The sequence below is a fragment of the Cebidichthys violaceus genome, unplaced genomic scaffold (genome assembly GCF_023349555.1).
Source record: "Cebidichthys violaceus isolate CVI_PGR_0920_01 unplaced genomic scaffold, fCebVio1.0.p SCAF_2, whole genome shotgun sequence".
NCBI classification, from domain to species: Eukaryota; Metazoa; Chordata; class Actinopteri; order Perciformes; family Stichaeidae; genus Cebidichthys; species Cebidichthys violaceus.
In genome coordinates, this window is record NW_027176372.1 from 13,005,545 (window position 1) to 13,021,023 (window position 15,479).

The 15,479-nt window shown below is 42.1% G+C and overlaps 1 protein-coding gene and 1 long non-coding RNA gene across 2 annotated transcripts; one reads left to right on the forward strand and one right to left on the reverse strand.

Moving 5' to 3' along the window:
• Positions 1–191: 191 nt before the first annotated feature.
• LOC137876032 (uncharacterized) lies at positions 192–8,038 on the reverse strand. Its single transcript, XR_011103412.1, has 3 exons — positions 7,915–8,038; positions 2,837–2,898; positions 192–264 (listed from the first exon to the last, which is right to left on the reverse strand). It is a non-coding gene; the product is annotated as an uncharacterized lncRNA (long non-coding RNA).
• Positions 8,039–11,440: 3,402 nt separating this feature from the next.
• On the forward strand, positions 11,441–14,770 carry dusp1 (dual specificity phosphatase 1). Its single transcript, XM_068714512.1, has 4 exons — positions 11,441–12,090; positions 12,323–12,468; positions 12,592–12,811; positions 13,509–14,770. The coding sequence occupies exons 1-4, from the start codon at positions 11,682–11,684 to the stop codon at positions 13,862–13,864; spliced, it is 1,131 nt and encodes a 376-aa protein (XP_068570613.1). The 5' UTR covers positions 11,441–11,681; the 3' UTR covers positions 13,865–14,770.
• The last annotated feature ends 709 nt before the right edge of the window (positions 14,771–15,479 follow it).

The following is a 15,479-nucleotide window of genomic DNA, read 5'->3' on the forward strand; positions in this document are numbered from 1 at the left end:
CAAACACGGGCTGAGCAGAACACATCATAATGAGGGCATCGACATTCATCATTAACTCCCGTCTTGTATATATTTCAGCAGATCCTGAGTCCGCGTGGCAACAAACAAACTGTCCTCTTGACGCTTGTGTTTCAGCCGCAGGACATTACGAGACGGACACTAATTCTGAGATTCGATGCAGCGATACCTACATTTCTGTGGCTATGAAGCCCGTCAGCTCAGACAGGAACAGGAAGAGGATGAAGACACAGCAGAGGATGGAAACTGTGGGCAGAGAGGAGGAAAGTTAGAATGGACACCTAGTTTAAACACTTAACTCACTGCTGATCTTACGCATGGCATCAAGTTACACCGGCATTTCAAGGGGTGATGCAAACCAAATGGGCCGGGTTGTTCCAGCCTTTGGGAATGGCTGACCTAAGATATTCACATTAATGAAATCACAGCGGCCATAAAAAATGTCCCTAAATAGCAGTTTTACTGGCAGTGTTCAGCCTGTCATTACACAGGTTTTTAAAAGACCCTCCTTCACTAATTATACATTAAATACTCGCGTAACAGGCAGCCATTACAGCATATCGGCTCTAAAAGAGGTGAGCTCATGCTACGCAGATCCTACAAACAGCTCTTTTTTTGGTTTCCTTTAGACAACCCCACACACTGACAATCCCCCAGACCAAAAATGGCTCCTAAAAAGAAGACTAAGAGCTAAACAGAAACCAAATTAGGAACATTAACCTTGAATAATAAGTATTTTTGTTCAGTCCGAGCCTAAATAAAGCCTGAACTTCTCCTTAAAAAGGAGAAGCTCAGGCTGCCCGTTTCATTTCATGTGTCAAACTAATCAGGTCACATAAAACGTCGTCATGTGTTCGCTAAGATAAATATGGAAGGAACTGATCTGTGTCTGCGCAACTGTGGTCTATCCGGTATGACGAGAGCCTCGGTCAGAAAAGCTCTCTCTCAGCAGGTGAGGCGTGTTTACGTGGCAACTGTCTCCTAGGATCTCACAGTCACATGATCGTGTGGTTGGCAGGGCCCCAACCTGCGGCTGGCGGAGGCTTTACATAAGCTAGCGTTTAACCAACAAACAATAGGGAGTGTCGCTATGACACACAGATCACCAATTCAGGTTCATAAGAAGACTAATTCTTCCCGTAATGGGCTGCTACTGTTTGAAACAGCTCCACAATGGAAATAATGACAAGCCGAACGATTTACAAAGACCTCACATGAAGGGTCTTGATTTTAACTCAAGCTCATCCTTCCCAGGGCTCGCTCACACCATGTGATGAAATGGGCTCAAAAAGTTGCTTAATTCCAACAGAGAGCTTGTGACACAAAGAATCGGACACAGTAACATCATGAATCAGACTGTTCCAGATTGTTGCACTGCCCAAGGCTCATATTCACCCTCACCCACACCCACACACACACACTTTGTTGTTCAAAGTAAGTACCGTCCAAATTTTACTCTAAAGGAATGTGGCCCTAAAACAGAATAACAAAAGCAGACAGGGGTCAAATATTTGGCCTTTTGTGTAGAGGGGAGTCCGTTTCTGGTGGCCTCAGAACCACACAAGCCATAATGTGAGTCGACCTGCTGAGGGTGAAGCAATAACAGTCTAATATCCAAATCAACCCGATGCCCTCACCCCTAGACAGTGGATGGAGACAGGAAGGGTGTTGATTGTGCACAGGAAGAACTTCCATCCATTTCCTCGTGGGCGACAAAAAAAAAAAACGCGTGTGTATATCTTTAGCAAACCCATTCTCTTCCCTGTCATCCAGGAAGGTGTTTGTAATCCGTTTCAAACTGTCCACTGTCCAGTGACAGCACTGCTTAACCGTGATGTCATCAGTTTGCTTTTGGGGATCGTCATTCTGTTCATCAGCTGACCAATAAATAACCAATACTAGTAGATGACTAAGTGGAGCCAAAAGGTGTGTCATTAGGTTTTTTTTTGTCTTCAATGAAGTGTATAATCTATACAACTCCGTGATGACACAATTACATATTGATGACAAGCAGGAAATCACATGACTGGATTCAGTCACCGGTTCTTCTTCTTCTCCTCAGGTGCCTGAGGCGATGGCCATTAACATTCATACCATACTAGTTTGTGCTGTAACAGGAACTCCCTGTGCTCAGGACACACCTCTGCGCCGGGACAGGCAGGTACTTGAACTACAGCTGTCAACTTCTCCCCAGTTTTCAATTCAGTCACCTCCCTAAAACTACATAGTATGCTAAACAGCAATCGTAGTGGCAGACGTGTCAAAACAACACGCTGTGGTCTTAATATGAAGCTGGAACCAACAGCTACTTAGCTAAGCTTGGCACAAAAACTGGAAACAGCTAGATTGTCTCTGCCCAAACTAAATCAGACCACCAGCACTAATGCTCACTACTTATCACATTACATCTCATTTGTTTAATACGCGCATAAATGGAGGTGCAAAAACAATAAAACTTTGTTGTTTGGTTTTGTGTAAATTTGTTACAAGCTGTTGGAGGATTACGTTACCTTCACACAGAACGAGGCTAGCTGTTTCCCTCCGTTTTCAGTCATTGTGCTAAGCTAAACCCACCGTCAACTGGCAGTAGTTTCATATTTTAAGTACAGACATGAGAGTGGGATCAATCAAGTGTGTGTAGTTTAACTGTGTGACTGAATGGGGGACAGAACTTCATTGCACCAAACTTAGTGATATACATTTTACATGATTAACCCAACATACATATGTGGACAAGTGGGCAACTAAAACTTAACAAAATAAAAACTCCCACAAAAAGCTCATAATCTGGGCCTGCTGTGGGTGAAGGACTACTTACTGAAAGCTCCAGTGTATGTGGGCTGGGTGAGATCTTTTGGCACTTTCCTGTAGATATCGAATCTGAGGAGAGAAAGGAAGAAAGGGAAAGGGGAGTGAGAAAATAAAATGTAAACACTACGTGCTGAGAAAAGAAGAACACTCTGTACCCATAAGGCTGCGCGATATTACGAAAGAGTGGTGGAATGTTAGCTCTGGACCACCGCCACTATACACAACAGGTCCAGACACCCGGCCTCAACACAAACACACACACTTTACAGAGTAACACCTCTTCGTTTGAATATGTGCTCTGTAATTCTGACCTGACCTCAACAAAGGTCTATGACGCTCAACCAACGTATACAAAGGAAAACACAAAGCCCACACACACACACACACACAAAGCCCACACACACACACACACACAAAGCACACACACACACACACACACACACACACACACACACACACACACACACACACACACACACACACACACACACACACACACACACACACACACACACACAGTAACAACTTTAAATGATATAGTTTTCTCTTCTGGAAGTTGCTGTACAATTACATTTTCAACTTGCTTTGACTTTTCAGACTGTGTGTGTGAATCAGAAGCGGAGGAGGATCATCGCAACCTCACACAATCCACTCTCTTATGAAATATTGCTGTTGCCTATTTGAAAAAGCTGAGAAAGTGGGGGAAAAAAAATACCTGCAACTCAACACCAAAACTATTCAGGTTCATGAGTTCTCGCGCATGTCCTTTTTGGGCAGTGAAACATTTTCGACCCCAAACTTCATCACTGACCAACCCCCCCCCCCCCCCCCCCCCCCCCCCCCCGCTCCCTCTTCTCCACTCTCACGCTCACTCCCCTTCCTCATCTCCGTCCCAAAACACTCGCATCTGTTCTCGTTCCTTCCACCGAGAGCGGTCGGTGAAATAATCACAGCTGATGCATAGCAGGACGGGGGAGAAGTGGGAGGGACGGCTTCCTGTCCCGCCCAGATCCCGCTGCTTCTCTTGTTTTGCCTCAGCTTTCACTTCTTTTGTTTTCGTCTACCGCTCAAGGACCCCCTGGATCCGAAACACCTCCGCCAGCTCCCCTTCGTCTCTGTATCAGGATCATCATAACGTCTAGGATAACTCTTTTTCCTCCCGTCCTCTCCACCCAGCCACATGTACACCATCGTCATGTGAAAACCTTGAAAGTCTTCTAGTTCTGTTGATTTCCATATTTCTGACTTCAATTCAAGGATTGCATGCTCACCTTATGCGACATTATACCAAACCAAAACAACTAATGTCACATAAATAGATCCTGGTTGTATCATATCACACACAAACACAGCCATCTATGTATGTGTACGTTTAAAATCATGTACATTTTTGCACACACCTTGCCAACACTTTTGAGGATCCTCACTTCTTGCTGTAGGATCATACAAACACCTATTTTTAGCAGTCAAAGTTTTCCCGCTGCTAAATTCGAATACGAGCGAGGAAACAAAATCTCACTTGTCTGGTCACTTGCGACGCAAGATGGAAACTGATGCTACGCATGTGAACTTTAAAAAGAAGTATCAGATGGATGTTACTGTACATCTGTCCTCCGGCAGTCTTGTTATATCTGTTATATCTGGACACACGGTCTGAATTACACTTTAGGTTAAGGGCCGGAGGTTAGGGCTAAAATAATGTTATGGCATCGCAGCACTATCACCAGATGATACAGTCGACCCTAACACGGAGGTCTGTCCATCGATTCCATCAGGATTCTGAAATACACAGACGACAGCACAGTGTAGGACTGATCTCGAGAGACAATGAAGACGTCTACAGACTGGAGGCAGAGAAGTCAGACTACTGGTGAAGGGAACATGACCAAAACGAGAAAAAGATCATTGACTTCAGAATAAAACAATCAATAAAATGAACTAATTTCATCTATAGCGAAACAATTATAAAAAACAACTAGACGATAATGTAGTTTTTACACATTTAATTTAAATAAAATATATAACAACGCCAGTAAAGCGGAATTTATATCACACCAGCTGTTTTTCAATATATGACATTAATATACCTTCGTTCAATTAAACTTATATATGATAAGGCAGCATTTAAAATCACAATGCATCATTTGAAATGCATGAGTTGAAATAAAAAATGTTAAAAAATGAAATTGTTTTGTGAAGAAATACATTCAGTATTTCTTTAAAGCATAATAATAATTTAAAATGTCCTGATTGAAATGCATCATACTTAAATACTTAATATAATTAAATAGTTAATGTAACATATCACACTCTGGCTCACTTATTTCCAGGTTGGAGGAGAACTCAGTTTCACTTAATCTTCTCTGTTCAGAACACTTTGTATTCATGAATCCTAATTTCTCACTCAGCTCTCGGTCCGTTGCTGAGGTTTGTAATTTCCTGAATTACAGTCAACACACCTCCCTCCGTCGCTTCCCACTGCTCAGTCGTCTGTAAGAAGGGCTCACGTGTTATTAGTGAGGACATGGTGTACCAGCATCTCTCTGTTGACACCACACGGCCCCTTTCAAGAAAGGGCTAAATAGAACGTACCTCGCCAATGAGTCACGGTGAGTCAGAAGTTCATCCTCTTTTATGTATTGCTGAGCAAAAGCCACATAACGGATGTTTATGATGAATGTTCTTCTTCTCACTTTTGATCACCTCGCATCACGAGCAATAAGCAGCACATGCGCCTACGCCTCTCTTTTACGTAGGTTTTCTATTCAATCACCTGTTGGAAGTGTGCGTCAAGTATCAAAACAGCAAACAGTCACTCATCACGGCCAAGATTAAAAGACATCTATTGACACTGAGCATCCTTACTGAAGTCACCATGGTCTACTTATTTTAGAAGCAAACACATTACATCATCAGGTTAGTGCAAAACCAAACCCTGCGTGTGTCAATAAATGACATAATCGGAGGGTCAATTAAACTTGGGGATAAAAGCCTTTCAGTTATTCACTCAGAGGAGCTGATGTCATTCTATCTTTATCAATAGAGGCTGATCTTTGTCTATATTACTGCTGAGAAAACAGTCAAGAGCAGCACAGAAAGCCAATACATTCAGCTATAAGTTATTCCAGTGTTATTACCATTTGAGGTACTGTATCATGAAAAAAAGGCATTTCAGAACATTCACATCCAGTCTAATATGTGTTTAGTAATAACACATCAACAAGAAGTGTATAAAGAAAGCATTTTAAGACAACTCTTCCTACGATGGTTGGTTTGTGGATGGGAATGCAGTCACTCTGTTTCAAACAAATATTTAAGCACATTTGAAAGGATAAAGACGACGATATTCTATATTTCTCTATTTCCATCAATAAATTCTGTGAAGAGTCCAAAACGAACAATTACCGATCCAACTAACAAGCAACCAAAGCAATTATGCTGCCTAAACACGCCCTAGAACACCTAACGTGTATTAATCCGCAGCTGAAAATAGTCCGAAACAAATGCATTATTAACACCAGTTTAAGTAATGTTTTCTTAAAAACTACAATACCCAGCTGTTTTAGAAAATGATTAAGCCTTCTTTAACAATAAAAACATATTTGTGAGAGCCACAGACAGCGATCATAGAGTAACGACAGACAAAATTAACACAATGCTGGTCTTTCCACGCGATTTGTTGACAATCAGAAAAGTAATAAAACCAGTTGTAGCACTTTCATAGTCAATCAACTTCTGGTGTTGGTTAACATATTTAGCAGTCAAATACAGCAAAGCATTCTGGGAATACACGCTGCCTAGCTCATGGGTGTAATCTACAGTAATCTATGTTGCTACACTCTCACACTGGTGACTAACCCCTGTGTGTTTCAACTAGTTAGTTGGTCAATCAAACTATTTCCAACTGTTGCAAAGCAGGTTTTTGTACAATCGAGTGAGAGAACCCTCTGAACGGGACATGACCACTTGATAACCCCCGTGACACACCCGCTCTCACACAACCCTCACACATGGGTCATCTACTGCTGCAGTGCAAACAAAAGTTACGCCAGATCCTGTATGTTGGTAAATTCAACACAGCTGTGGTCTGAAAGACGAAAGCAACTGTGACAGACGTCTCCAGTGTGCTATCCAGGGCTGCGACTGACCCCCGTGTTCAATGTGACATTTACAAACAAGCTTCTTATGTCCGACCCACAGCCCAAACGCCCCAAAATGTTAGATGTACAGTTATACAAAACACAGAAAAGCAGCAACGCCTCACATTGGAGAAACTGGAATAAGAAGATGTTCAGAATTGTTACTTTAAAACGAGTGAAATTATAAATTCTTGGTTGCAGCCCAACTACTTTAAAGTTCTTACTTTCTACTCAAATGTCAGGATATGTGGCTGCGACCACAAGAGTTTGACAGATTACCAGTCAGGACAGTATCACTGCCCAAATTAGGAAGTCACCACAGCCTGTCCTATATTTTGATAGGGGAGTGCTCTATTGACTGTTCCAACAGACCTGAAGGTGTGACTACTGGCTCTGTGTCTGATATCCAACAGTATCTATAGGTTAGTGGAATCGTTCTGTTAGTCAGGTGTATTGCTGGATGTGTATTGTGTGTTTTGGACTGTTTATTGGTAGCTAATGAATCTGAATGCCTTTACACTTTTCTGTGTATTGTGATGATTATAGGGCATTGATTTGTGAAGAACACTAGCTCAGACCATCACGTTTGTTTCGTAAAACAATGTGACCGTCACTATGCCCTGAGGCTACTGTACGCAGTTTCACGTGTTACAAACATTAGGACGCATCAGGGATAGAGAGGACGTCTGCACATGCGCAGCCAGGAACCCTCACATAAAAAAAACTCTTGTGAGCGTACCTGAACATCACTCTACGGACTCAACACAAACTCTGCACCCAAGCGACAATGTGGCCCATTCATGCCACATGTTAAACACCACTGTTACAACTTTGACCCGCTCATTAGTGGACGATGCGTTTGCCAGCCCTTAATTCACAGACTGTGAAAACACCGCCAATGATCCCTTCATACCTCACCCAAAATGAACGGAAGCTCCGTACTCACCTCCTAACATCGAAAGGCATGATGCTAGCACGTTTGACAGGGGGATTAGCGGACAAAGCTACACACAACGGGCTAACACAGAGCTCTCTTCAACGCTACCGGTTGTTCATCGGTACCGGGCTGACGTCAGCTTAGTACGCTTTGCAAAAGCTGATTGGCTGAAAGCTACTTCCGGTTTGTTTCTGATTCTACTTCCGGCTGCGACGTTTTTATCAGGTTTTTAAGGCTTGTGTTAATAAACGTCCTTTGAAAACTTTCTAGTATTTAAAAAAATCATAATGGAAGCACTTACAATAATACAAAACAATTCTGAGCTTTTTTTTCTCCGTTTTATTACATTATTTTTTCGGGACCAAGTACACAACACATTAATATCATAGAGAGAAGAGATGTTTCGAACCAGATTTAGCCAGTCACTTTCTATCTGCAGCACCTGGACAATCAATACATTGTAGGGTGGGTAACTGTAGCCTGTAATACAGTATAGTATATGCTTAAATATTTTCTTTATCTACATTAAAATAATGTGTGCGGTAATTCCTTGGCCAGATATTCAAAAGGCATCCTAGAATATTATAAAAAGACATATCTTTTAAAATGTATATAACCAACATAATAAATATGCACCAAATAGTAACTTACAGTATACTGTATGATTTAGGCGTAGTTAAAAAATAAATAAATGTTTAAGCGTTTATAAATGTATCTGTTACAGTAACTCCTCCTGTGAAACCTCTGTAGCTGCTGGGGATTGACAATATAATGTAATATAACCACAATATATAGTTGTGAGTAATTCATACATTAATTACCACTTAAATATTATATTATATCGTTTCTTATACCTTATATCTGCTTACATCTATATTATAGTGCATTATAAATGATGTATTAACTATACTACTTAAAGTAAAGTGTTACCAACCTGAAGTTTGCAGTGCATTCTGGATCGTTTTTTAAGTTTGCAGACAAAAAACGGTCCATAAACCATGTGAGAAAATTGCCTTTTTTTTATTAAAATTATTGTGGTGAAGTTCTAATGCCTCCATTGGCACCAAACACACCAACTACACTGTTTAGAACATTGTCAGAAAAGCTTGCAAATTATTCATCAACATATATTACATGTTAGTGCAAAAAGGTACAGGGTAGAACTTGTAGTGCTTGGTAAGTTGACTATAAGATTGACAAGTTAATTTGTGTATGGGTTTAAAGTTTCAGCAATACTAAATGTTCCCATTATGGTTATCCGTTGTCATCACATGTAACTGAGATAGAGGTATTTTTGAACTATGTTCCCATCATAATCCAGAAACAGAGGGCTGAATGCTTTGATGATGTTGAAAAAATGTCATCTCCATCAGTTAAGGTTTTTCCCATGTTTTTTTTTTTTTGTTCTCCCCACTCTCAAACAGACTGTACATGAAACTAAATATTTTTTGTCTCAAATACTTGTTTGTTGGTCGAGACACTAGAAGACAGGATAGGCCCTGTGTTTTCCCACTGATGGCTCAGTTGTTGCCCGTAGTGACAATGACAGTAAACAGGCAGGGATGACAGCAAGTGACAGCGAGGTCGGACCACAGGAAATGCCTCTGTGTCGTCCTCTGTTTCACTTCCCTTTCTGGGTGAGAGAGAGCTAAGGTTGGTTTACTGTCCATAATTATGGAAATCCAAAACAGAGCAATAACTCAGGCTATATTTAAATATTCACACTCAGACACACCCAGACAAGTTTGTATTCTGAGAGGACATATGTGCGGATAAATGTCAACACTTATAAAACATAAAATTAATGTTTTGGTTTCAATCATACATGGTCTTCTCTTTTCTACTTCATGGAAATACACAATTGCTTCACCAGGCCCCTTCTAGCTGTTATTGCTCACAACTTCACCAGGTGTTTGATTTCTTTCCTAACTTCCAGGACGTAAAGCTGTTGCTCTGTGACTGAGGGGAAGACGCATTTGAAGACAAAATGTTTGGTACAGAGTGTTTTCAGAGCCGTGGTTAACCCGCCTCCACTGTATAGTGTGTAACATTCCAGCATGTGTCAAACAGTTGACTCATCTCACAGGAGTGTGAGGTTAAACCGGCTGGAGAGTTTTTACACTTTGTTGTGATTGGTTAAGTTTTTGTCTTTAAAGCCTCCCCTCCCCCTCTTCCTTTCTATCTATCTATCTATCTATCTATCTATCTATCTATCTATCTCTCTCTCTCTCTCTCTCTCTCTCTCTCTCTCTCTCTCTCTCTCTGTCTCTCTCTCTCTCTCTCTCTCTCTCTCTCTCTCTCTATCTATCTATCTATCTATCTATCTATCTATCTATCTATCTCTCTCTCTCTCTCTCTCTCTCTCTATCTATCTATCTATCTATCTATCTATCTATCTATCTATCTCTCTCTCTCTCTCTCTCTCTCTCTCTCTCTCTCTCTCTCTCTCTCTCTCTCTCTCTCTCTCTCTATCTATCTATCTATCTATCTATCTATCTATCTATCTATTTATCTATCTATCTCAATTGAGCTGAAACTCAATGGGATTTTGAACAGTAGGATATGTCCCAACACTACTCGTCTTCAAGTCTGCTTAGTAAACATTTATTTCACAACAAAACAATGCCGACATGACTCTGCTTTGCAGTTTCAAAACCCCCTCTTGTCTCTAGACGCCTGTTGTCTGTCAATAATGATCATGCTGCCTCCATATTATGAGACTGCAGTGTTGCCCATGAGTCAGAAAACCACACGAATGAATGAATTAAAAAGGGTTTCCCACAGTGATTGTAAGCTAATCATGCTTGATTTTTAAAAATACACTTTTTTGGTGGGCAAAAACTCCCATTTTTGAATTAGGTCACAAATGAAACAGAAGGGACAGGTCAAAAGATCTCCATCTGCTGTTGTCTTCCTGGTAGACCAGTGTTTTGTTTCTCAGCATGTGGAAATTTACTGGACTTCAGATTTCTATACAGTGATTAACTTTTATGGTTAGCCTTTGCTCTCGGGGCATTGAACACTATGTACCTCTGACTAATAAAAACAAAGAATAAACTTTTATGGCCACCGTGGCCTATATTTACTTATTATCTTGTTATTTGTCAACCCTCAGCTGAAGAGGCAAAATAGAAATCTAATTAAACACTAACATCATGGAAAATTTGGCAAATTTCTTATTTGTTGACCCACGGACATTTTACGCAAACGGTTGGTAATTTGGAAACATAAGATTCGTGAATTCTACACGTGTTATAAAATATAAAACGAAAACAAAAATAGACTCCAGTCTCCCACTGAAAACTTTCTTGACACCGCGTCCCCGCGTACGTGCTGTGCGCACGTTAAAAAATGTCCAGCATGTGCACGAGCCCCGTCCTGCTCTACTGCGCTCAAGGGGAGGAGAGGGAGGGGGGAGGAATGACGTCTGCAGTGCTGACAGGAAGCCAAGAGGGGCGGTCCACCTGACGTTATTGCCTTCTCATTCACAAGCACGAGCAGTATATAAACGCTCTTCAAAGCGCTGAGAGGCAGAAGCAGCTCACTGTAAAGTTGTATATACTAAACTTTTAAAGAAGAACCAAAAACTACCGGATACACTCAAACAAGAGGAAAGGACTAGCTTCGATAGTCTTAAAACTTTGTTAAAAGCGTTTTGTTTTCTCTGAACAAACTAATCGGAACAAAGGACTCGCCGCTTCAAATAATACTTTTGGGGAAAAGTCTTTTTTTGTTGCGAATAACCTAAACTTCTGTTTCACTGCCGTACAAGCTTTATGTATTTGGATTTACTATTTAAATCCCGCCGTCCTACTATGGTCATAATGGAGGTCCCCACCATCGACTGTGCGTCCCTCCGTTGTTTGTTGGAGGACGACGTCCCGGGCTGCCTGGTGCTGGACTGCCGCTCCTTCCTGTCCTTCAACTCGTCCCACATATCGGGCTCAACCAACGTGCGCTTCAGCACCATAGTGCGCCGGAGAGCCAGGGGAGGTCTAGGACTTGAGCACATTGTCCCCAACGAGGACACTAGGAACCGACTCCTGTCCGGGGAGTACCAGTCGGTCGTGCTGCTCGACGACCGCAGTTCGGACTTAAGCCAGGCGAAGAAAGACGGGACGCTGATGCTCGCTGTTACGGCCCTGTGTCGCGACCCCTGTGGAGCCAGGGTTTTTATTCTCAAAGGTAAGAGAGAGAAAAGGTCTCTTACTGCCTCACACAATTGTTTCACTGTTTCCTAACAACGGGGCAACAAATGCGGATTACAGCTGTCACCATACCAGCTGGTGCTGGAGTAAACAATGTTCCAAAATAGACCCATGAGCAGTTGTCACCCTGTTGGAGACCCATATTTAAACGTGGCTGTGCTTCGGTGCTGTGATCTGATAGACATGTATTTTTTTTCTCCCCTTCTCAGGTGGTTTTGAGACATTTTCCACAGAGTATCCAGAGACATGTACCAAACCCTCCCCTCCACAGGGGCTTAGTTTGCCCCTGAGCTCCAGCCATCCTGAGAGTGCAGACCCAAGCTGTAGTCCATGCAATACTCCTTTATATGACCAGGTCAGTATCTTTATTTTATACACACCACATATACTAAATAGTACACGTTTGTGTCTTACTTCCTGTTGTAGTGTTTTGGTGCTTACTGAATGGGGTTGCTTTGTTTATTTTCTTTCTGTGTAGGGGGGTCCAGTGGAGATCTTGCCTTTCCTGTACCTTGGCAGTGCTTACCATGCTTCAAGAAAAGACATGCTGGACATGTTGGGGATCACCGCTCTGATCAACGTCTCGGCCAACTGTCCCAACCACTTTGTGGACTCCTTCGTCTACAAGAGCATCCCAGTGGAGGACAACCACAAAGCCGACATCAGCTCCTGGTTCAGCGAGGCAATCGAGTTTATCGGTGAGTACGTCCATCATCTTTACCCCCTTCACGCTCCCTCAACTGCCAAATGTGAGCGCCTATCACAGCTGTCACCACCAGAGCCCATTGATGGCAAGCGACAACCCCCCCCCCCCCCCCCCCCCCCTCTTCCTTTACAACACTCTTTGCTGCTGGATTTAAATTTTTAAAAGTTCCCTCCAAAACCGACCAGCTGGCTCGGCACGGGCCATAATGGTGGTTACATCATCAGCACCTCTCAGGATGCCCCCTTTGAATGGGTTGCGAGGCCGCGGCCCCCAAACTAGTTTTGTAGTGGGGAGGCTGGCTGGGCTTCAATGGCTCCCCTCCACACCACTCTTTGTTCTGGCTGAACAAAAGGCAATTTCTCCCCTCTCACTGTCGGCCTTCCTCCCAGATCAATACCCCCCAGCAGGGGTCTGTTCCCCTCTTTTGTCCATTCAGACGGCCTCCTTTGGGAATAACCCCCCACAAGCTCACACCCTGCACCCCTCCTGACCGTGTTCCTGGGTCTTAATGAGCGCTGTTGAATTCAAATAGCAACTGAAAGTGTTGCAAAGACTTTTGTGTTTTTGCCTTCCTGTGACAGGCAGACTTTAAACTTCCATTCTTTGTAAATGCATTTCATCACCTGATAGATGTTTACAGTGAACTAATGTTGCTTTCTCTTGTTCCCCCCCCCCCCCCCCCCCCACAGACTCGGTGAGAAATAAAGGAGGTCGTGTGTTTGTGCACTGTCAAGCAGGCATCTCCCGCTCCGCCACCATTTGCCTTGCCTACCTCATGCGGACCAACCGCGTGAAGCTGGACGAGGCCTTCGAGTTTGTCAAGCAGCGCCGCAGCATCATCTCCCCCAACTTCAGCTTCATGGGTCAGCTCCTCCAGTTCGAGTCCCAGGTCCTGGCCTCGTCTACCTGCTCCTCGGAGGCGGGCAGTCCAGCAATCGGCAACAACAGCACGGTCTTCAATTTCCCAGTGTCGATCCCTGTACACACCTCAGCCGGTCAGCTGTCATTCCTCCACAGTCCCATCACCACCTCTCCCAGCTGCTGAGGACAGTGTGGGGAGCACAGACTTTGTTTGGACTTGAACTGCAACTCCACAAGTGCCTCTGCTAAGAGCACTGCCAAAAACACGGGCCTGATTATCAGCCGTTTTATTGTGATACTGGTATCACTGGACAGAATGGGAACTAGTAGTTGACTCTGTGACCTGCTGGCCAAATCTCTGTAGGTTGGCCTCATCATTTCAAAGGGAGAATAGACTACCAGCAGGCAGTATACATGTTGTGCCTCATAATGTGACAGTCATCCCCAGTTTTAATCCTAGATGACTTGGGAAATGACTGAAAGGGTAGTTGAGATTATTCCCGTTGAGGAAGTTTGAAGTATCTGAATATTCTTTATTCAACGGATCGATTTGAAATTTTGATTTCATGAAGGTAAATGCTTTTGATAATCGTAATCATTTTTGAACTAAATGGAATCTCAGGAATGTTGACTTATCCTCTCAAATGTCCATTTTGCTTTTTGTACTGGCTAAAGAAAGCCATGTCAACCCATTGCCCAACATGGCGTGGAAGTTACTCCTTCATGTGACGAACAATGAATGTATCCCCCTCTTTTCAGTGTAGATGTGGCAGGAATCTTCATGTTCAGATTGAGAGTTGAATTGGTTGACAATTCAAATGCAAATACCTGCCTTTCAAAGACATCATGAAACCTTGACGATCCTGACACGTTGGGGAAATGGACCATTAAATACCTCATGTTTCTGTACTGCAGCGCTGAGACGGACAGAACCCCAAAACTACTAAAATGGGGACACGTAGTCCTCTGTGCCTGCATTCTGACATATTTATTGAACTAAAGTAATATATTTCTCTATCATATCTATTTTTGCATATGTTTGTTGAAATGTTGTTTTTATACATTTAATAAATCTAACCTGACTTTTGTACTCGGTTGAATATGTTCACTTTTTTACATCTTATGTCTGACTGAAGATTTATTCACTAGTGGCCGATAATGCACCTTGACTTGCAAATATTTTTACACATATGTAGTTTTATAATATATGTCACAACTGGTTATCTACCCATATACCAATTATTCTAGCTACTTTGAGGTAGCTAATACATAAAACAGCTTTAATTTTACAATGTGGCATCTTCAGGTTATAATTATACCAATTAAGTCCAAAATGAAAAGCAAATGTATAAACCTAATGTCTCCCAAAAGTAATTGAATTCTCTTCATCTATCCTTACAAATAAATATGTGTTCATGTATGTGGCCATTAGTACGGACATTTTAGGGTTGCAACTAACTAACCAAGGCCACCACAATTTCCCAAAGCCCATGTTGTCTTTCAAATTGCTTGTTTTTTGTGACCAACAATCCAAAACCAGAAATGTCCTTAAATATAATAGAAGACTAATACAACCAGCAAATATCCACATTTTAAATGACAGTGTTTAAAAAATAATAAATACTTTTATTCATCTATCATTAAAACAGTAACATTTTCTGTTGTCCGACTTGGTTTGAGTTGTAAAAATTTATATGTTTATGTATTCAACAAATGAAAGTTTCTTAACTTGAATGCCTGTGAATCAAAACGACAAAACAAAGCCGCAGTAAAATGTACCTTCTGGCCTGTCAGACACA

Bases quoted from the DNA above. Each gene is read 5' to 3' on its own strand.
- dusp1 (XM_068714512.1), top strand. From the start codon at position 11,682: ATGTATTTGGATTTACTATTTAAATCCCGCCGTCCTACTATGGTCATA. The intron at 12,469-12,591 runs GTCAGTATCTTT...CTTTCTGTGTAG, and splicing joins ATACTCCTTTATATGACCAG to GGGGGTCCAGTGGAGATCTT. The intron at 12,812-13,508 runs GTGAGTACGTCC...CCCCCCCCACAG, and splicing joins CGAGGCAATCGAGTTTATCG to ACTCGGTGAGAAATAAAGGA.